Source organism: Priapulus caudatus, unplaced genomic scaffold (assembly GCF_000485595.1).
Source record: "Priapulus caudatus unplaced genomic scaffold, Priapulus_caudatus-5.0.1 Scaffold813, whole genome shotgun sequence".
In the NCBI taxonomy this organism is placed as follows: Eukaryota; Metazoa; Priapulida; class Priapulimorpha; order Priapulimorphida; family Priapulidae; genus Priapulus; species Priapulus caudatus.
Window position 1 is genome coordinate 74,909 of NW_014577874.1, and position 14,558 is coordinate 89,466.

At 49.9% G+C, this 14,558-nt stretch overlaps 1 protein-coding gene and 1 long non-coding RNA gene across 2 annotated transcripts in view; both read right to left on the reverse strand.

Annotated features, from left to right (window-relative positions):
- The window catches only part of LOC106813716 (laminin subunit alpha-like), a 52,489-nt gene that overhangs the window by 19,742 nt on the left and 18,189 nt on the right, over positions 1–14,558 (reverse strand). The window contains exons 7-23 of the mRNA XM_014817926.1: positions 13,382–13,500; positions 13,055–13,145; positions 12,164–12,436; positions 11,608–11,745; positions 8,161–8,298; positions 7,758–7,892; positions 7,277–7,411; positions 6,564–6,659; positions 6,254–6,322; positions 5,704–5,862; positions 5,100–5,356; positions 4,482–4,611; positions 3,829–3,983; positions 2,754–3,017; positions 1,986–2,149; positions 1,409–1,523; positions 1,009–1,091 (exon numbers count right to left, since the gene is read on the reverse strand). Of these exons, the coding sequence (XP_014673412.1) occupies positions 1,009–1,091; positions 1,409–1,523; positions 1,986–2,149; positions 2,754–3,017; positions 3,829–3,983; positions 4,482–4,611; positions 5,100–5,356; positions 5,704–5,862; positions 6,254–6,322; positions 6,564–6,659; positions 7,277–7,411; positions 7,758–7,892; positions 8,161–8,298; positions 11,608–11,745; positions 12,164–12,436; positions 13,055–13,145; positions 13,382–13,500 (2,521 nt within the window). The remainder of the gene's footprint in view (positions 1–1,008; positions 1,092–1,408; positions 1,524–1,985; positions 2,150–2,753; positions 3,018–3,828; positions 3,984–4,481; positions 4,612–5,099; positions 5,357–5,703; positions 5,863–6,253; positions 6,323–6,563; positions 6,660–7,276; positions 7,412–7,757; positions 7,893–8,160; positions 8,299–11,607; positions 11,746–12,163; positions 12,437–13,054; positions 13,146–13,381; positions 13,501–14,558) is intronic.
- LOC106813721 lies at positions 9,181–10,244 on the reverse strand. Its single transcript, XR_001394500.1, has 2 exons — positions 10,148–10,244; positions 9,181–10,020 (listed from the first exon to the last, which is right to left on the reverse strand). It is a non-coding gene; the product is annotated as an uncharacterized LOC106813721 (long non-coding RNA).

A 14,558-nucleotide genomic window follows, 5' to 3' on the forward strand; every position in this document is an offset into this window, starting at 1 on the left:
CCCCTCCCCCTCCCTCTCCCCCTCCCTACACTGCTCCTTCGCTACCCTGTAGCAGAACTACGAGAGTGCTGACGATATTCCACTGATTCACCCGAAACGCAGATAGACCGCGTAGCGCCATCTGGCGGTGGCGTTTGCAAGTTAATTTACGACGCTAAACCTGGGGGCCGTTGTCAGAAACAAAATTAGTCTTAACATTAGTCTTAACATTAACCTTTTCTCTTAGACCGTCGACAGAAACGCTGCGAAGTTACCCGAGTGGAAAATCGTAGCAGATTTCCTCATAACAATACGAAACAAAGTGCTGTCGACGGTCTACGAGAGAATGTAAGTGTTAAGACTAATGTTAAGACTAATTTTGTTTTTGACAACGGGCCCTTGATGTTTAGTCTCTGGTGTATGCGCAGAAGAAACTCAGAAACTCAGAAACTCGGAAACTCAGAAACTCGAAAACTCGGAAACTCAAAAAGTCGGATGTCGTTTCAGGTCGATGTATATTGAGATTATATATGATATTTAATAACTAATTTTTTTTAATTAATTTTCACAAATATTAATATTGGTAATGCTAATATTATGTGATGTTCATTAATGCATGTGTGTGCGTGCGTGCATGCGTGTGCGTGCATGTACGTGTGCGTGTAGGTGTATATACTCACTCTCCATCCTTCCTCAGGCAGTGAACCTGTGGTGTGTACAGTATCATGTGTGCGTGCGTGTGTGCGTGTACGTGTATGTACGTGTATGTGTATATACTCACTCTCCATCCTTCCTCAGGCAGTGAACCTGTGGTGTGTACAGTATCATGTGTGCGTGCGTGCGTGCGTGCGTGCGTGCGTGCGTGCGTGTACGTGTATGTACGTGTATGTGTATATATACTCACTCTCCATCCTTCCTCAGGCAGCGAACCTGCGGTGTGTACAGTATTATGCGTGCGTGCGTGCGTGCGTGCGTGCGTGCGTGCGTGCGTGCGTGTACGTGTATGTACGTGTATGTGTATATACTCACTCTCCATCCTTCCTCAGGCAGCGAACCTGCGGTGTGTACAACATCTCCGTCCAATCCTTGATCGGAATCGCCACGACCGAATCCTGCAACGAAGCAAATACGTGACGTCATCATTCTACGCAGTGACATCATCATTATACGCGGTGACGCTATATGCCATGCCGGCCGGTAACAGTAAATTCTGTGGCCGACCGTGGAAAAACGTAATTAACATACGTCGTTAACATGCATCGTTACGGACTCAATTTCGCGCGCGACGCACGCCACTCGTTCACGCTCTACGCCGCGTCGTCGTCATCGCCGCGGTAACGCGTGCACACATGATTGACGCTCTACGCTGCATCGTTGTCGTCGTTGCTGCGGTAACGCGCGCGCGCGGGCAGATGATTGGCGGACTCACGATTGCGGCGTCGATGTCTATGGAACCCTGCAGGGTGAGGCTGATGTAGTCGGTGTCGACAGCGTACACCGCCGCGCGTCCCTCCAGGTCGAGAACGACAGAGCGACACAGCGACCTGACGGACGAACAAACACGGAGAGAGTGATCAGTCGGAGAATCTAAACGTGTCGAGAATCTAATCAACATAACATCCGACCATCCACGAGAAAAAGACTGCGTTACAATGCACACCAGTCGCAAATCTAAACAACACAACAAACAAACACAGAGAGAGCGATCAGTCGGAGCGCCTAAATAACGTAACATCTGGCGAGCGGCAGGTAGCGCCACAATGCACACCCTGTCGAGAATTTAACTGACATAACGTCCGAACATCCACAAGAAAAAAAATGCGCAACAATGCACACCAGTCGCAAATTTAAACAACATTTTAGCATAATCCGGTAGAAACTACGATTAACTGCGATATTTATCTGCGCTTAACGGGTGGCACCACAATGCACACCCTGTCTACAAACTAAGAAAAATACAACATCTGACCATCTACAAGTGACAGATGGCGCCACGTGTGCCGTACCTGTAGTTGCAGTCGTAGAGCAGGGCCTTGCCCTGCTGTGGTCCGCTGGGCGTAGCGACGTCCACGGCTAGTGTGTCCATGCGGCCACGCTCCGTCATGTAGTAGTTGATGAGCAGCAGGTATTCACCAGGAGCGTCCGTCACCAGGTCCAGAAACATGGACGTCTGCACACGCGTGCATGCAGGGGGGAGAGAGAGAGAGAGGAGGGGAGAGAGAGGGGGGAGAGGGAGAGAGATATAGTCACCATATAGTTATGTTCATAGATATAGTTCATGTAAATTATATATTATTCCTATTTATTAAAGCCGCAATATGCGCATCCAAACGCTAATTTCTCCAGTACTAGACTAGCAAATTCTTTGTGTCATGCATAATCACACTACCTTATGACAAAATAAACTCTAGTTCCTCCCATTTCACTGCGCGTTTGCTTAAAACCCACAAGAAAGAGGTGAGAAAACTGGCAATCTGGCGCCAACGCCATGGGAGGAACTAGAGTTTATTTTGTCATAAGGTAGTATGATTATGCATGACACGAAGAATTTGCTAGTCTAGTACTGGAGAAATTGGATGGATGCGCATATTGCAGCTTAATAATGGTTTGATATGGCTTTTACTATAGTTATTATTATATATTTATTTAATTATAATTATTATACATTTATTTATTTATATTATATATTTAATCATTTGTAGGGTCGTAGCTAGCAGGGGAGGGCGCCCGCTACACACCACTGGCGCCCCCTACACACCAGCGGCGCCCCCTACCTGGTTGTTGCTGAGCCAGGCCATGGACGGGGAGTCGAGGGCGGTGAGCACGTGCTCGTCCTCTAGCTGCTGCACGCGCATGCGCTCGTTGTTCACACCCACGTACCCCGTCTCTCCACGGGCACGCGGGTACTGTGCCAGCGGCGGGTAGACGTAGTGAAGGCAGGTGGCGCCGGCAGCAGCATCAAGCGAGCACGGAGCGTAGATGTGCTCCTGTAGCAGCGTCGCCTCGTAGTAGACTTGTGGGAGCAGCACGAAGTAGTCCTGCAGTGATGAGAGAGAGAAAGGAGTTAGAGATTAGAGAGAGAGAGCGAGAGAGCGAGAGAGCGAGAGAGCGAGAGAGCGAGAGAGCGAGAGAGGAGAGAGCGAGAGAGAGAAAGAGCGAGAGAGAGAGAGAGAGAGAGAGAGAGAGAGAGAGAGAGAGAGAGAGAAAGAGAGAGAGAGAGAGAGTGAGAACTAGCAACTTGACCACAGCCCCAGTCCTTGCGCCACACGTCCATGATCGCACTCTAGCATCTAGTGTAAGCCAATCCTCCTCCCCCCCCTCCTTATCCCCCCGCACGTACCAGGTCAGGATGCTTTTTTTTTTTTTTTTTTTTCCTCCCTCCCCTCTCCTCTCCCCTCCTCTCTCTCCCTCCCCTTTCCCCATCTCTCCCTCGCCTGCCCCCGCGCCACTTACAGAACACCGCCGTCCACGAGATCAGCGATGTGTCCCTCCCCCTCTCCTACTCCCCTCCCCTCCTGGCCCGCGCACGTTACCAGGACACGCGCGTCCACGAGGCTCACGGATGTGTCCCTCCCCCTCTCTCTCCCCTCCCCCTGCCCGCACGCCTACCAGGAACACCGCGTCACGCAGGTCAGGATGCGTGTCCCTTCCCCTCTCCTCTCCTCCCTCTGCCCCAGCGCACGTACCAGGAACACGGTCCACGAGCGTCAGGGGATGTGTCCCTCCCCCTCTCCCTCCTCCCCTCCCTCCTGCCCGCCGCACGTACAGCGAAACAGCCGCGCCACTCAGCGTCAGGGATGGTGTCCCTCCCCCTCTCCTCTCCCCTCCCCTCCTGCCCCGCGCACGTACCAGGAACACGGCGTCCACGAGGTCAGGGATGCTAGTGGTGACCGTCCAGCGACCCGGGTCTAGCACGAACGGGTAGTCTGTGCCTCCGACCTTGACCGACGTGAAAGATGGCTGTGTAGAGGGCAGCAGCTCCAACGTGCCCTTCTGTACGGTCGCTACGGAAACAACACAAGAACAACTGACGCGCGGCGAAAACTTTGCAGGCGAACGGCTGTATAGAACGGGGTAGCACCTGTGTCTATTAGGGACATTTGGCAGTTATACAATAAAATCACGCCTAGAGAACAGGCACCTGTCTATAAAGGACACTATGGTCAGATGGTGATTTTCCTGCAGTGGTAGTTATGCAGAGAAATCACTTCTATAGAACAGGCACCTGTTTATAAAGGACACTTTTGGTGTTTCCTTATATACAACCAACATCTATACATTAGACAGAAATCAAGAGAGAGGGGGGGTTGAAACAGACATTGAGACAGACAATGAGACAGAGCAGAACAGACATTGAGACAGACAATGAGACAGAGAGCAGAACAGACATCGAGACAGATGATGAGACAGAGAGCAGAACAGACACCGAGACAGATGATGAGACAGGGAGCAGAACAAACATTGAGACAGATGATGAGACACGGCGAGACGTCGGTACTTACTCGTCTCGTCGTCGTACTCTGACGTGACGATGACCTGTCCGTTGATGGTCTTGCTGCCGCGGTTGACGTAGTGATAGACGATCAGGTACAGGCTGGGCTTGTCTACCTCAATGTCCATCAACACATCCGGCTGTACGAACAATGCAACCATAGAACACCCCAACACAACAAACAATGCAACCATAGAACACCCCAACACAACAAACAATGCAACGAACAACGGAACCACTGAACACACCGTGGCAAGAAACAACGAAACCACTGAACACAGCATGGCAAGAAACAATGGAACACCCCGAGACAAGGAACAATCGAACCATTGAACAAGCTGTGGCAAGGAACAACAGAGCCAATGAACAAGACAATGAAGAACCGATGACGTAGAATAAATAAGCATTCCCTCATTATCCCACTCCTGAATAAATATATATATATATATATATATGTCTGTATATGTATGTATGTATATATATATATATATATATATATATATATATATATATACATACACATACATACATACATTACAGACACATATATAGGTAATAACAACCAAAGCATCCGTGCGTGAATCCCCCGCGCGGACGACTGCCCCACAGCGCCCCCTGGCGAGTGTACCTGCGTCTGTGAGAATATGGCGTATCCGCGCCACGAGTATCCGGGGAAGACGTCGTCGTGGTAGGCAAACCTGACGAGGCTCCCGCTCGGTGTGCGACCGTCCTCGATCTCAAACTGATGCTGGAAGAGCGTGGGGAAGAAGTGGTTCGTGTGCGGGTAGTCGCACGCCCGGCCGGACACACGCGGGCGGCAGAGGCACTGACCCGTGACAGTGTCACAGTGAGCGTTCAGTGCCCCGCCCGCGTCGCACATACAAGCTGCAAGGGGAGAGAGAAACATAGATGTAGCGGTACGTAGCGGAACAGAGGGTAACGTAGCAAAACGCAGTGGTGTAGCAGAATGTAGAGGAATTAACATAGCCTATCACGCCAAAGAACGAGACGTACTTGCCAACAAAAAAATAAACCCGTGCGTGTGTCATCATCTGAAATCTCACGGATATCATCTCTGGATTTACGGTATTAAGAAAGCCGGTCATTTCTTCAATGTAAATTGTTTTCGTAGGATTTCTCGACCAAAACGCACTCCTTAACTACAACATGCAGCCACACGCCGATCACGCTGCCACGCGCCAGGGGACGCGACGCCACGCCACGCGACTCACACTCGCATCCGAACAGGTTGTTTTCGAGCAGCTTGTAGGTTCCGGGCTGGCACTGGTCGCAGCGTCGTGACGTCACGTAGGGCTTGCAGAGACACTGTCCTGTCTCCCCGTCACACGAACTGTAGCCAGACAGCGTGCCAGGCTCCCAGCAGTCGCAGTCTGCAGCACAAACAAACGCGCGAGCAGACGACATTATTACGACAGACATTAATTATTCAACAATATTACGTCAGCAAGGTCGCAGTCTGCAGCACAAACAAACGCGCGAGCAGACAATATTATGTAGTCAAGGTCGCGGCAAGGGTCACCGTTTTTACGGTTTTCGCGCGACTTCCAGCGATTTATTTCACACGATGATGTGTATCGTCGTGTCTATTTAATCGTTATGCGTTATTATATATGTCACTTATTTTAACGTTATAATATTATAGGACGAATTAATTATTGATTATTTTTATTGATGTTTATCCTATTCTATATATATATTATAATTATATATATTTATATAATGTATCTCTATTTTATGAGAATTTATTTAGTATAGACTCACCCTGACAACCTTCTCTGTTATTGTGTTGAAGGTTCCAGAACAAAGACTTGCACTCATCACAGATACGCCCTGTAAGACAACGCCAACAATGATCAGTCACAACACGCTCTCCCACACGATGGCGCCACTGACACTACACTCGCACACGATGGCGCCACTGATGCCACGCTCACACACAATGGCGCCACTGACACTATACTCCCACACGATGGTGCCACTGATATTATACTCCCACACGATGGCGCCACTGACACCGCGACGTAACTATGCGCGCACGGTCGGCGTCCACCGGCGTCGTTGCCATGCCTACCTGTCACTCGTTCCTTGCACTCGCACAGTTGTCCCTCGGCGACGGTGTCACATCCGCCGAACGAATCTGACACGCCGGCCGGATGACAGTTACACGCTGCAACGACAATATGTCACGCGTCAATGTTAGACAGCATTGAACACACAGCAGAACAACAGAACATCAGAATAGCAGAACATCAGAACAACATAATAGCAGAACAACACAACATCAGAACATCAGAATAGCAATAGAATGCAGTGACTTCACCAGAACACAGCCTATCTCTCACTGTGAGGAAAGAGTGAGAAAATCAGTGATTCTCCTTTCTCCCTCCACTAATGCACACGAGAAGGAATCGTGATAAAGAGAGAAGGTGGAATAATGGAAGTGTATAATACGTTGTAATGACTTTAGGAGTACTATATATCATATCTCTCTTGCGTTTACTATCTGCAGATTCCAACTCGCAGTGGTTCCGCATGGAGTGTAGATATGGAGTGAATCTATGGTGTGTGTGTGTGTGTGTGCGTGCGTGCGTGCGTGTATGCGTATGTGTGTGTGCGCACGTGCGTGCGTGTGTGCGTGTCTGCGTGCGTGCGTGCGTGTGGGAGGTTACTCACACTCGCAGAGCGGGTAGTTGTAGTGAGCGTGCGTGCGTGCGTGCGCGCACGTGTGTGTGTGTGTGTGTGTGTATGTGTGTGTGTGCGCGTGTGTGTGTGTGTGTTACTCACCCTCGCACAGCGGGTAGTTGTAGAAGTTCTCTCGGCAGCGGTCGCAGTGTAGACCCTCGAAGTTACCGCGGCAGATGCACTGTCCCTGGTCGTTACACGAGGCACCATGGGCTCCCAGCAGGTCGCAATCACACGCTGCAAGCACGCGAGCGGTCACACATGTTACACAGTAGTCACGCGCTACAAGCATGCAAGGACGCATGGGTAGTGTAGGCACACGATGTGATGGCAAACAATGTTCAAGCAGTAAAGTAGATACTGTATTTATAAATATATATATACACTCTCCTTCCCTCAGCTTCCCAACCCCCATACACCCCCCTATTCCCTCACTTTCTCCTTTCCTCCTCGCCCCTACGCTCCTGTATCATCCACTGCCCTTCTGCCTCTCCTCTCCTCTCTGTCCCCTCCCCCTCCCTTTCCCTATCCTCGCTCCTCCGCTACCGACTCCGCAGCGACAGCAAGAGGCAGAACAACTTACGCAAGCAATCGGGGTAGCTGTAAAACCCGGATGCGCACAGGCCGCACTTGGGTCCGGAGAAGTTGGGCTTGCATCGGCACTGTCCCGTCACGGCACACGCGTCTCCCTCCGAGCCGACCGGGTCACACGTGCACTCTAAAACATGCGTCGAAGGTCAACGCCAAGGTCATGGGGGTCAAAGGTCGCGTGCGTGCGTGGGGTAGAATGAATGTGACACACGCACATGAGTCATCCATAAGTAACGAGTGAAAAAGGGTAGTTGTTCTGTGAATCCGACTTTATATTTAACACCTCTGGCGTCGTACGCACGTCGTACAAGCAAGAATTATGCACAAGAAAAAAATAATCACAAATCTCGTTTAGTGTAAGTTTTTCTCAGCAGATGGCAGCAGGGTAGGATCACCTTGGCAATCGGGAAAGCCGTAGAATCCGGCTGCGCAGCGACCGCAGTTGGCGCTGTTGAATCCGTCCAGACAGAGACACCGTCCAGTCTCATCATTGCATATCTCAGGCGTCACTCCCGCTAGGTCACACTGACAGTCTGCAAGCAACATTATTAAGAACATTAATATTGCACATCGTGCGAATTATTAATTAATAAAATTAACACTCATTAACATGAAACACATTCATCTGTTGCGCAATTTCTACAAACTCGTTGCTTGATCGTGAGGAATTGTTATCTTGGATTCAAGTCAATTCAATTTCAATTTATTTGCATTTTAAAAAATATTACAAACTAACGTTGATCAAACCGACAAATCAATACTCTGCGTATAATTTTTTTTGACTTCACTCTTAACCAGAGAGAAAGAGAGAAAGTTCCAGTGCAGAAAAAAAATAATAAAACAACATCAAAGTATAACCGGATCCTTGCAAGACAAGATGTGACAAAAGAAATGATTAGCATTTGCTAAACGAGTTAGTAATGAGAACAGGACACATGGTACAGTGCCATTCAGTGGAAACGGTATGTTAATATCATGTATAACTTACCGCAAACTCACATGCCACTGCTGCATGAAATGTAAGTGAATAGATATATATAATAATATCTATATATATATATATATATATATATATACCGTATATGTGAGTATATATTTATGTAAATGAGCAGGGTGTGTTCGCGTGAACGCCTTGCCGACAAGTTTCGCCCCTGCAGAGATACGCACCACGGTGCATTACCAGATGTATATATATATATATATATATATTATCATATCTGGCAGAATAAGGCAGTGTGCGGTACAGTGAACGTACAGTATACTTGTTTCCCCCAACGCCCAAAAACGGGTCGTACGTTTGCGATTGAGATAAAAGCAGCGAATCTGGCAAGCAAGCGTTACAAAGTATCACAAATAGAATAGGAAGTGAACCCCAGCTAGATTATAACGACGAAATAATATGCTCGTACGATATATTTATTGGTAGCAAGTCTTTTTTATATCACGATTCACTACCAAGGCATTTATACAATACATTCAGACATTTATATAGACGTATAGGTTTTAATAAGCAAGATTAAAATCTCGAAACCGGGAGAGTTCGACTAGTGTGCTGTGTGCATAATAGTGACTAGTATTAAATGGATCAGCCACTGTGTATAGAACCTGGCGATTATATAAGTTATTAATTAAGCTCTATAGTGATTGCATTCATCAGTTATGCATACACTCCCTAGCCTGTAAACACTCACATACACGTAACAAAATAACATCTACAAATAAAATATCAGGAGCTAGTGAATATAAAACATTACAGAACATTATTCTCTCCTGCAGATATGCATATCTAGATAACATACAACTCGTAACATGTCACGTGTATTAACCTATATATAAACCTACATGGCGTCATGCTCTAAATGTCATGAAACGCTTGCACGACAATGGACGAATTATTAGGAAGTAACTAGCCGGGTAACCGGCGTTGCTCCTGGAAAAACGCGTAGGAACAACTTTTAAAGCAACTTCTGGGGCGCCATATATATTTACTTGATTGTAAGAATGGAGTCGTAACTGAGAAACAAAATATGAAGTTATTAGGAAGTAGTGGTATATATACATATATATATATATAGAGATATATAGATAGCTGGATAGATATAGATAGATAGATAGATAGATAGATAGATATATATGCAATCCTTGTGAGAAGTTTGTCCTTGGGATCATCTAGCCGTGATCTGAATAGATCTGTCATTGATTGCAGTAATTGCTGCTGCCTCCACTCCTACTGTGTGCGTCTTCTTCAGCTGTCCCTGGGTAGCTGTCCCTGGGTAGCTGTCCGGAGCGTAGGCGCCCGACTATAACCTGGGTAGCTGTCCGGAGCGTAGGCGCCCGACTATAACCTGGGTAGCTGTGCAAGCATAGGCGCCCGACTATAACCTGGGTAGCTGTCCGGAGCGTAGGCGCCTGACTATGGCCTGTAGCACCTGTACTCGTCGATGCAACGCCGCTATCGTCCTATCTGCCTCCTCCTCCCTCTCCCTCCCCTTCTCCTCTCTCCCCCTCGCCCTCTCCTCTCTCATCCTCGCCTCCTCCTCCCTCTCCCTCGTCCTGCGGAGCTCCTCTCTGCACGCCGCTCCCTCCTCAGTGGCGCCATCTAGCTGCAACTGCAACGTCACGATCATGGCCGTTTGCTCGCGACGACTATAGGTGGCGTTGGCGAGCCGCGCCTCCAATCCCTCGACGCGCGCGGCGAGCGTCTGCCGAACGTCGGTGGCGCCATCTAGCTCTCGCTCACACTGCGCGATCTGTTGTCGCTGCGTGCCGGTGGCGCCCTCACGCGTCAGCAGCAGCTCGGTGCGAGCGGCGTCGAGCGTCGTGCGAGCAAACGCGGTGGCGCCCTCTGCCTGCGCAAGCCGCTGCGTCAGCGCGGAGATCTCGAGGTTTTGAAGTTCGATCATCGTCTCACAGTCGCTCAGCGCGTATCGAAGATCCTCCGCCTCCGATGCAACACCATCGCACGCTGCGTCATCCTGCAGCATGTCACCAGCAGGGGGCGCTACGCCACCATCAGTGTAGTTCCGAGATGGGTCACCAGTAGGGGGCGCTTTGCTGTCAATGCCTGAAGGTACCTCCTCGCCAGACGCATTGGAGGCGCCATCTAGTAGCAGATCGTTCTCATCAGAGGCGCCACCTAACAGCAGCAGACTCTCGTTGGAGACACCACGTAGCAGCTGGCTGTTATCAGAGGCGCCACCTGGTAGCCAGCTCTCGTCAGAGGCGCCACCTAGCAGCAGTAGGCTCTCATCGGAGGCGCCACCTAGCAGTTGGCGGCAGTAGAGTTCTTCTGGCGTCACGGGTCGCACTGAAAAAGTGTGGAAGTAGCTGACCGTCCAGCTTACCTCCCCCCACCCTATGTGTGAGCAGAAGAGGAGGAGGAAAGAGGAAGAGGAGGAGGAGGAGGAGGAGGAAGAAAAGGAGGACGAGGGAGGAGGAAGCGTACATACAGTACTTACATTCACAGTGTGGGTAGTTCCAGGTTCCCTCCATATGCCCCGTGTGAGAGCAGAGGAGGAGGAGGAGGAGGAGGAGGAGGAGGAGGAGGAGGAGAAAGACGAGGGAGGAGCACGAGCGTAGTGTACTTACATTCACAGTGTGGGTAGTTCCAGGTTCCCTCCCTATGCCCCGTGTGAGAGCAGAGGAGGATGAGGAGAAGGAGGAGGAGAAGGAGGAGGAGAAGGACGAGGGAGGAGCACGAGCGTAGTGTACTTACATTCACAGTGTGGGTAGTTCCAGGTTCCCTCCCTATGCTCCGTGTGAAAGCAGAGGAGGAGGAGGAGAACGAGGAGGAGAAGGAGGAGGAGAAGGACGAGGGAGGAGCACGAGCGTAGTGTACTTACATTCACAGTGTGGGTAGTTCCAGGTTCCCTCGCGGCAGCGGTCGCACGCGCGGTCGGTGAACACGCCACTGCACTTACACTGTCCGCTCACCTCATCACAGATCTCATCCAGGGAGCCGTACTGCGAGCAGTTACACGCTGAAAACATTCGATGCATCATCAATAATCATAATTAATCATCCTCATTATTGTTAATCAGTATTAATAAGTATTACTGAGTATTATTGATCAGCCATAAGTACATACGTATTATTGAGTAACTCAATATAATTCGTATATAATTAATAATTAATATTCTTAGTTAATTAATTAATTAAGAGCATTATTTGCCCTTAATTGCATGCTGCAAGGCACGACTAACGACAAGGGGGATGGTGGCACCGCCCTGATGAAAGCCGTACTGGCACACCAGATAAACGCAGCAAACAGTAAGATGTATAATTTATAGTTAACTTAGTATCCATAACCGATAATATTATCAATCGTTCACGAGTATTGATACGTATAACTAATCAAAGCCTTCTATCAACCGGCGCCCTCTATACTCGAAACTCACGCGTGCAGTGCGGGAAATCAAAGAATCCCTGGGCGCAGCGGTCACAGGTGGCGCCGCCGTAGTTGTAGCGGCAGGGGCATTGTCCTTGTTCAGGGTAGCAGACCGCGTCGATGGTGCCGTTGGCGTAGCAGTCGCACGGGTAGCAGTGTGGTGGCGCGTAGTAACCATATGCACACTCATCACAGTTCACACCGGCAAAGTTGTCGCGACACTCACACTGACCCGTCACGTCGGAACATGCGCCCGTGGACACGCGCGGGTCGCAGCGACAACCTGCAAGATATCATCATCATCATCATCATCATCATCATCATCATCATTATCATCATCATCATTGTCATCATCATCATCATTGTCATCATAATCATCATCATCATCATCATTGTCATCATCATCATCATCGTCGTTACCATCGTGATAATCATCGTCATCGTCGTGATTATAATCGTCGTCACCAGTATCGTCATCATCATTGTCATCATCATCATCATCGTCGTTACCATCGTTATAATCATCGTCATCATCGTGATTATCATCGTCGTCACCAGTATTGTCATCATCATCATCATTGTCATCATCATCATCATCGTCGTTACCATCGTCGTTACCATCGTTATAATCATTGTCATCATCGTGATTATCATCGTCGTCACCAGTATCGTCATCATCATTGCTAGTATTTTCATGCTCATCATTACCATTGTTATTACGATTGTCGACATTATTGACATTGTTATCATCATCATAATCGTAATCATCATCATCTGCATCATCTCTACTCCCTTCAGCCAGAACATGAACTATGGCACAACTATCAATCAATCAATCGTGATCTGAAAGCAGGAATGATAAACTAAGCGCGCGTATAGATGGCGCTGGCATCTAGCTCACGTGTGCATGCGTCCGTCTCGTTCCGCAGCCTGCCTTCGGGTCGGTAGAAACCAGAGATGCACTTCTCACAGTTAATTCCCTCTGTGTAATCCTGCAGGGGGACAAACATCACCGGTGACGTCAATATATATCATAGAGCGGGGGAAGCACTGCTCATAGGTTAACAATAAATCCCATCGAGCGAGGGATGCATTGTTATCACTGGTTATCAATAAATACCATCAAGCGAGGGAAGCAATGTTACCCCAAGTTATCAATAAATCCCATCCAGTGAGGGAAGGAAGCATCACGTGATGCGGCTGCACGCGTATTGATGACGTCACTCACCCTGCAGTTCTGGCAGACGCCTCCACCGATGTATTGTCCGCTGATGTCCAAACTCATGCTCTTTGTGTCAACGTCAGCGTCGTACTCACACTGCTCAGAGTGGCCGTGGCAGTTACAGGCTGCAAGAACACATGCCGTGGTGAGGGGGGCGAGGGTTAGAGGATGGGATGGTGTGTGTGGTGAGGGTGAGGGGGCGGGGGTTAGAGGATGGGATGGTGTGTGTGGTGAGGGTGATGGGGCGGGGTTGGAGGATGGGATGGTGTGTGTGGTGAGGTGAGGTGGGCGGGTTGTGAGGATGGGGATGTGTGTGTGTGGTGAGGGTAAGGGGGGCGGGGCTTAGAGGTGGATAGTGTTGTGTGGTGAGCGGTGAGGGGGAGCAGGGTTAGAGGATGGGATGGGTTGTGTTTAGGGTGGAGGGCCGGGCGCTTGGAGGAATGGGATGGTCGTGTGTGGTGAAGAGGTAAGGGTGGGGCGGGGGTCTAGAGGATCGGGATGGTGTGGTGTGGGTGCAAGGGGCGGGGGTTAGAGGATGGGATGGTGTGTGTTGGTGAGGGTGGGGGGGCTGGAGGTTGAGATGGGATGGGGTGTGTGGTGAGGGTGAGGGGGGGGGGGGGGTTGGAGGATAGGAATGGTGGTGTGTAGGTGAGGGGTGAGGGGGGCGGGGGTTTGGAGGATGGGGATAGTGTGTGTGGTGGGAGGTGTGGGGGCAGGGGTTGGAGGATATGGGATGCGTGTGGTGATAGTGAGGGTGAGGTGGGGCGGCAGGTTAAGACGGATGGAATGGTTGGTCGGTGAGGTATGAGGTGAGGGCGGGCGGTTGGAAGGATGGGATGCCGTGCCGTGTTGTGAGGGTGAGGGGGCAGGGGTTTGGGGATGCGATTGGTTGTGTGCGGTGAGGGGTGAGGGGCGGAGGGTTAGGAGGTATGGGATTGGTGTGTACCACCCACGCACGCGACGCACGCCACCGCACACACACAGCACCACACACACGCACGCACGCCACTCACCCCCTCTCCTTTACACCACACACCACACACACGCACGCACGCACTCACCCCCTCTCCTTTACACCACACACCACACACACGCACGCACGCACTCACCCCCTCTCCTTTACACCACACACCACACACACGCACTTATGCACTCACACCCTCTCCTTTACAACATCTCTCTC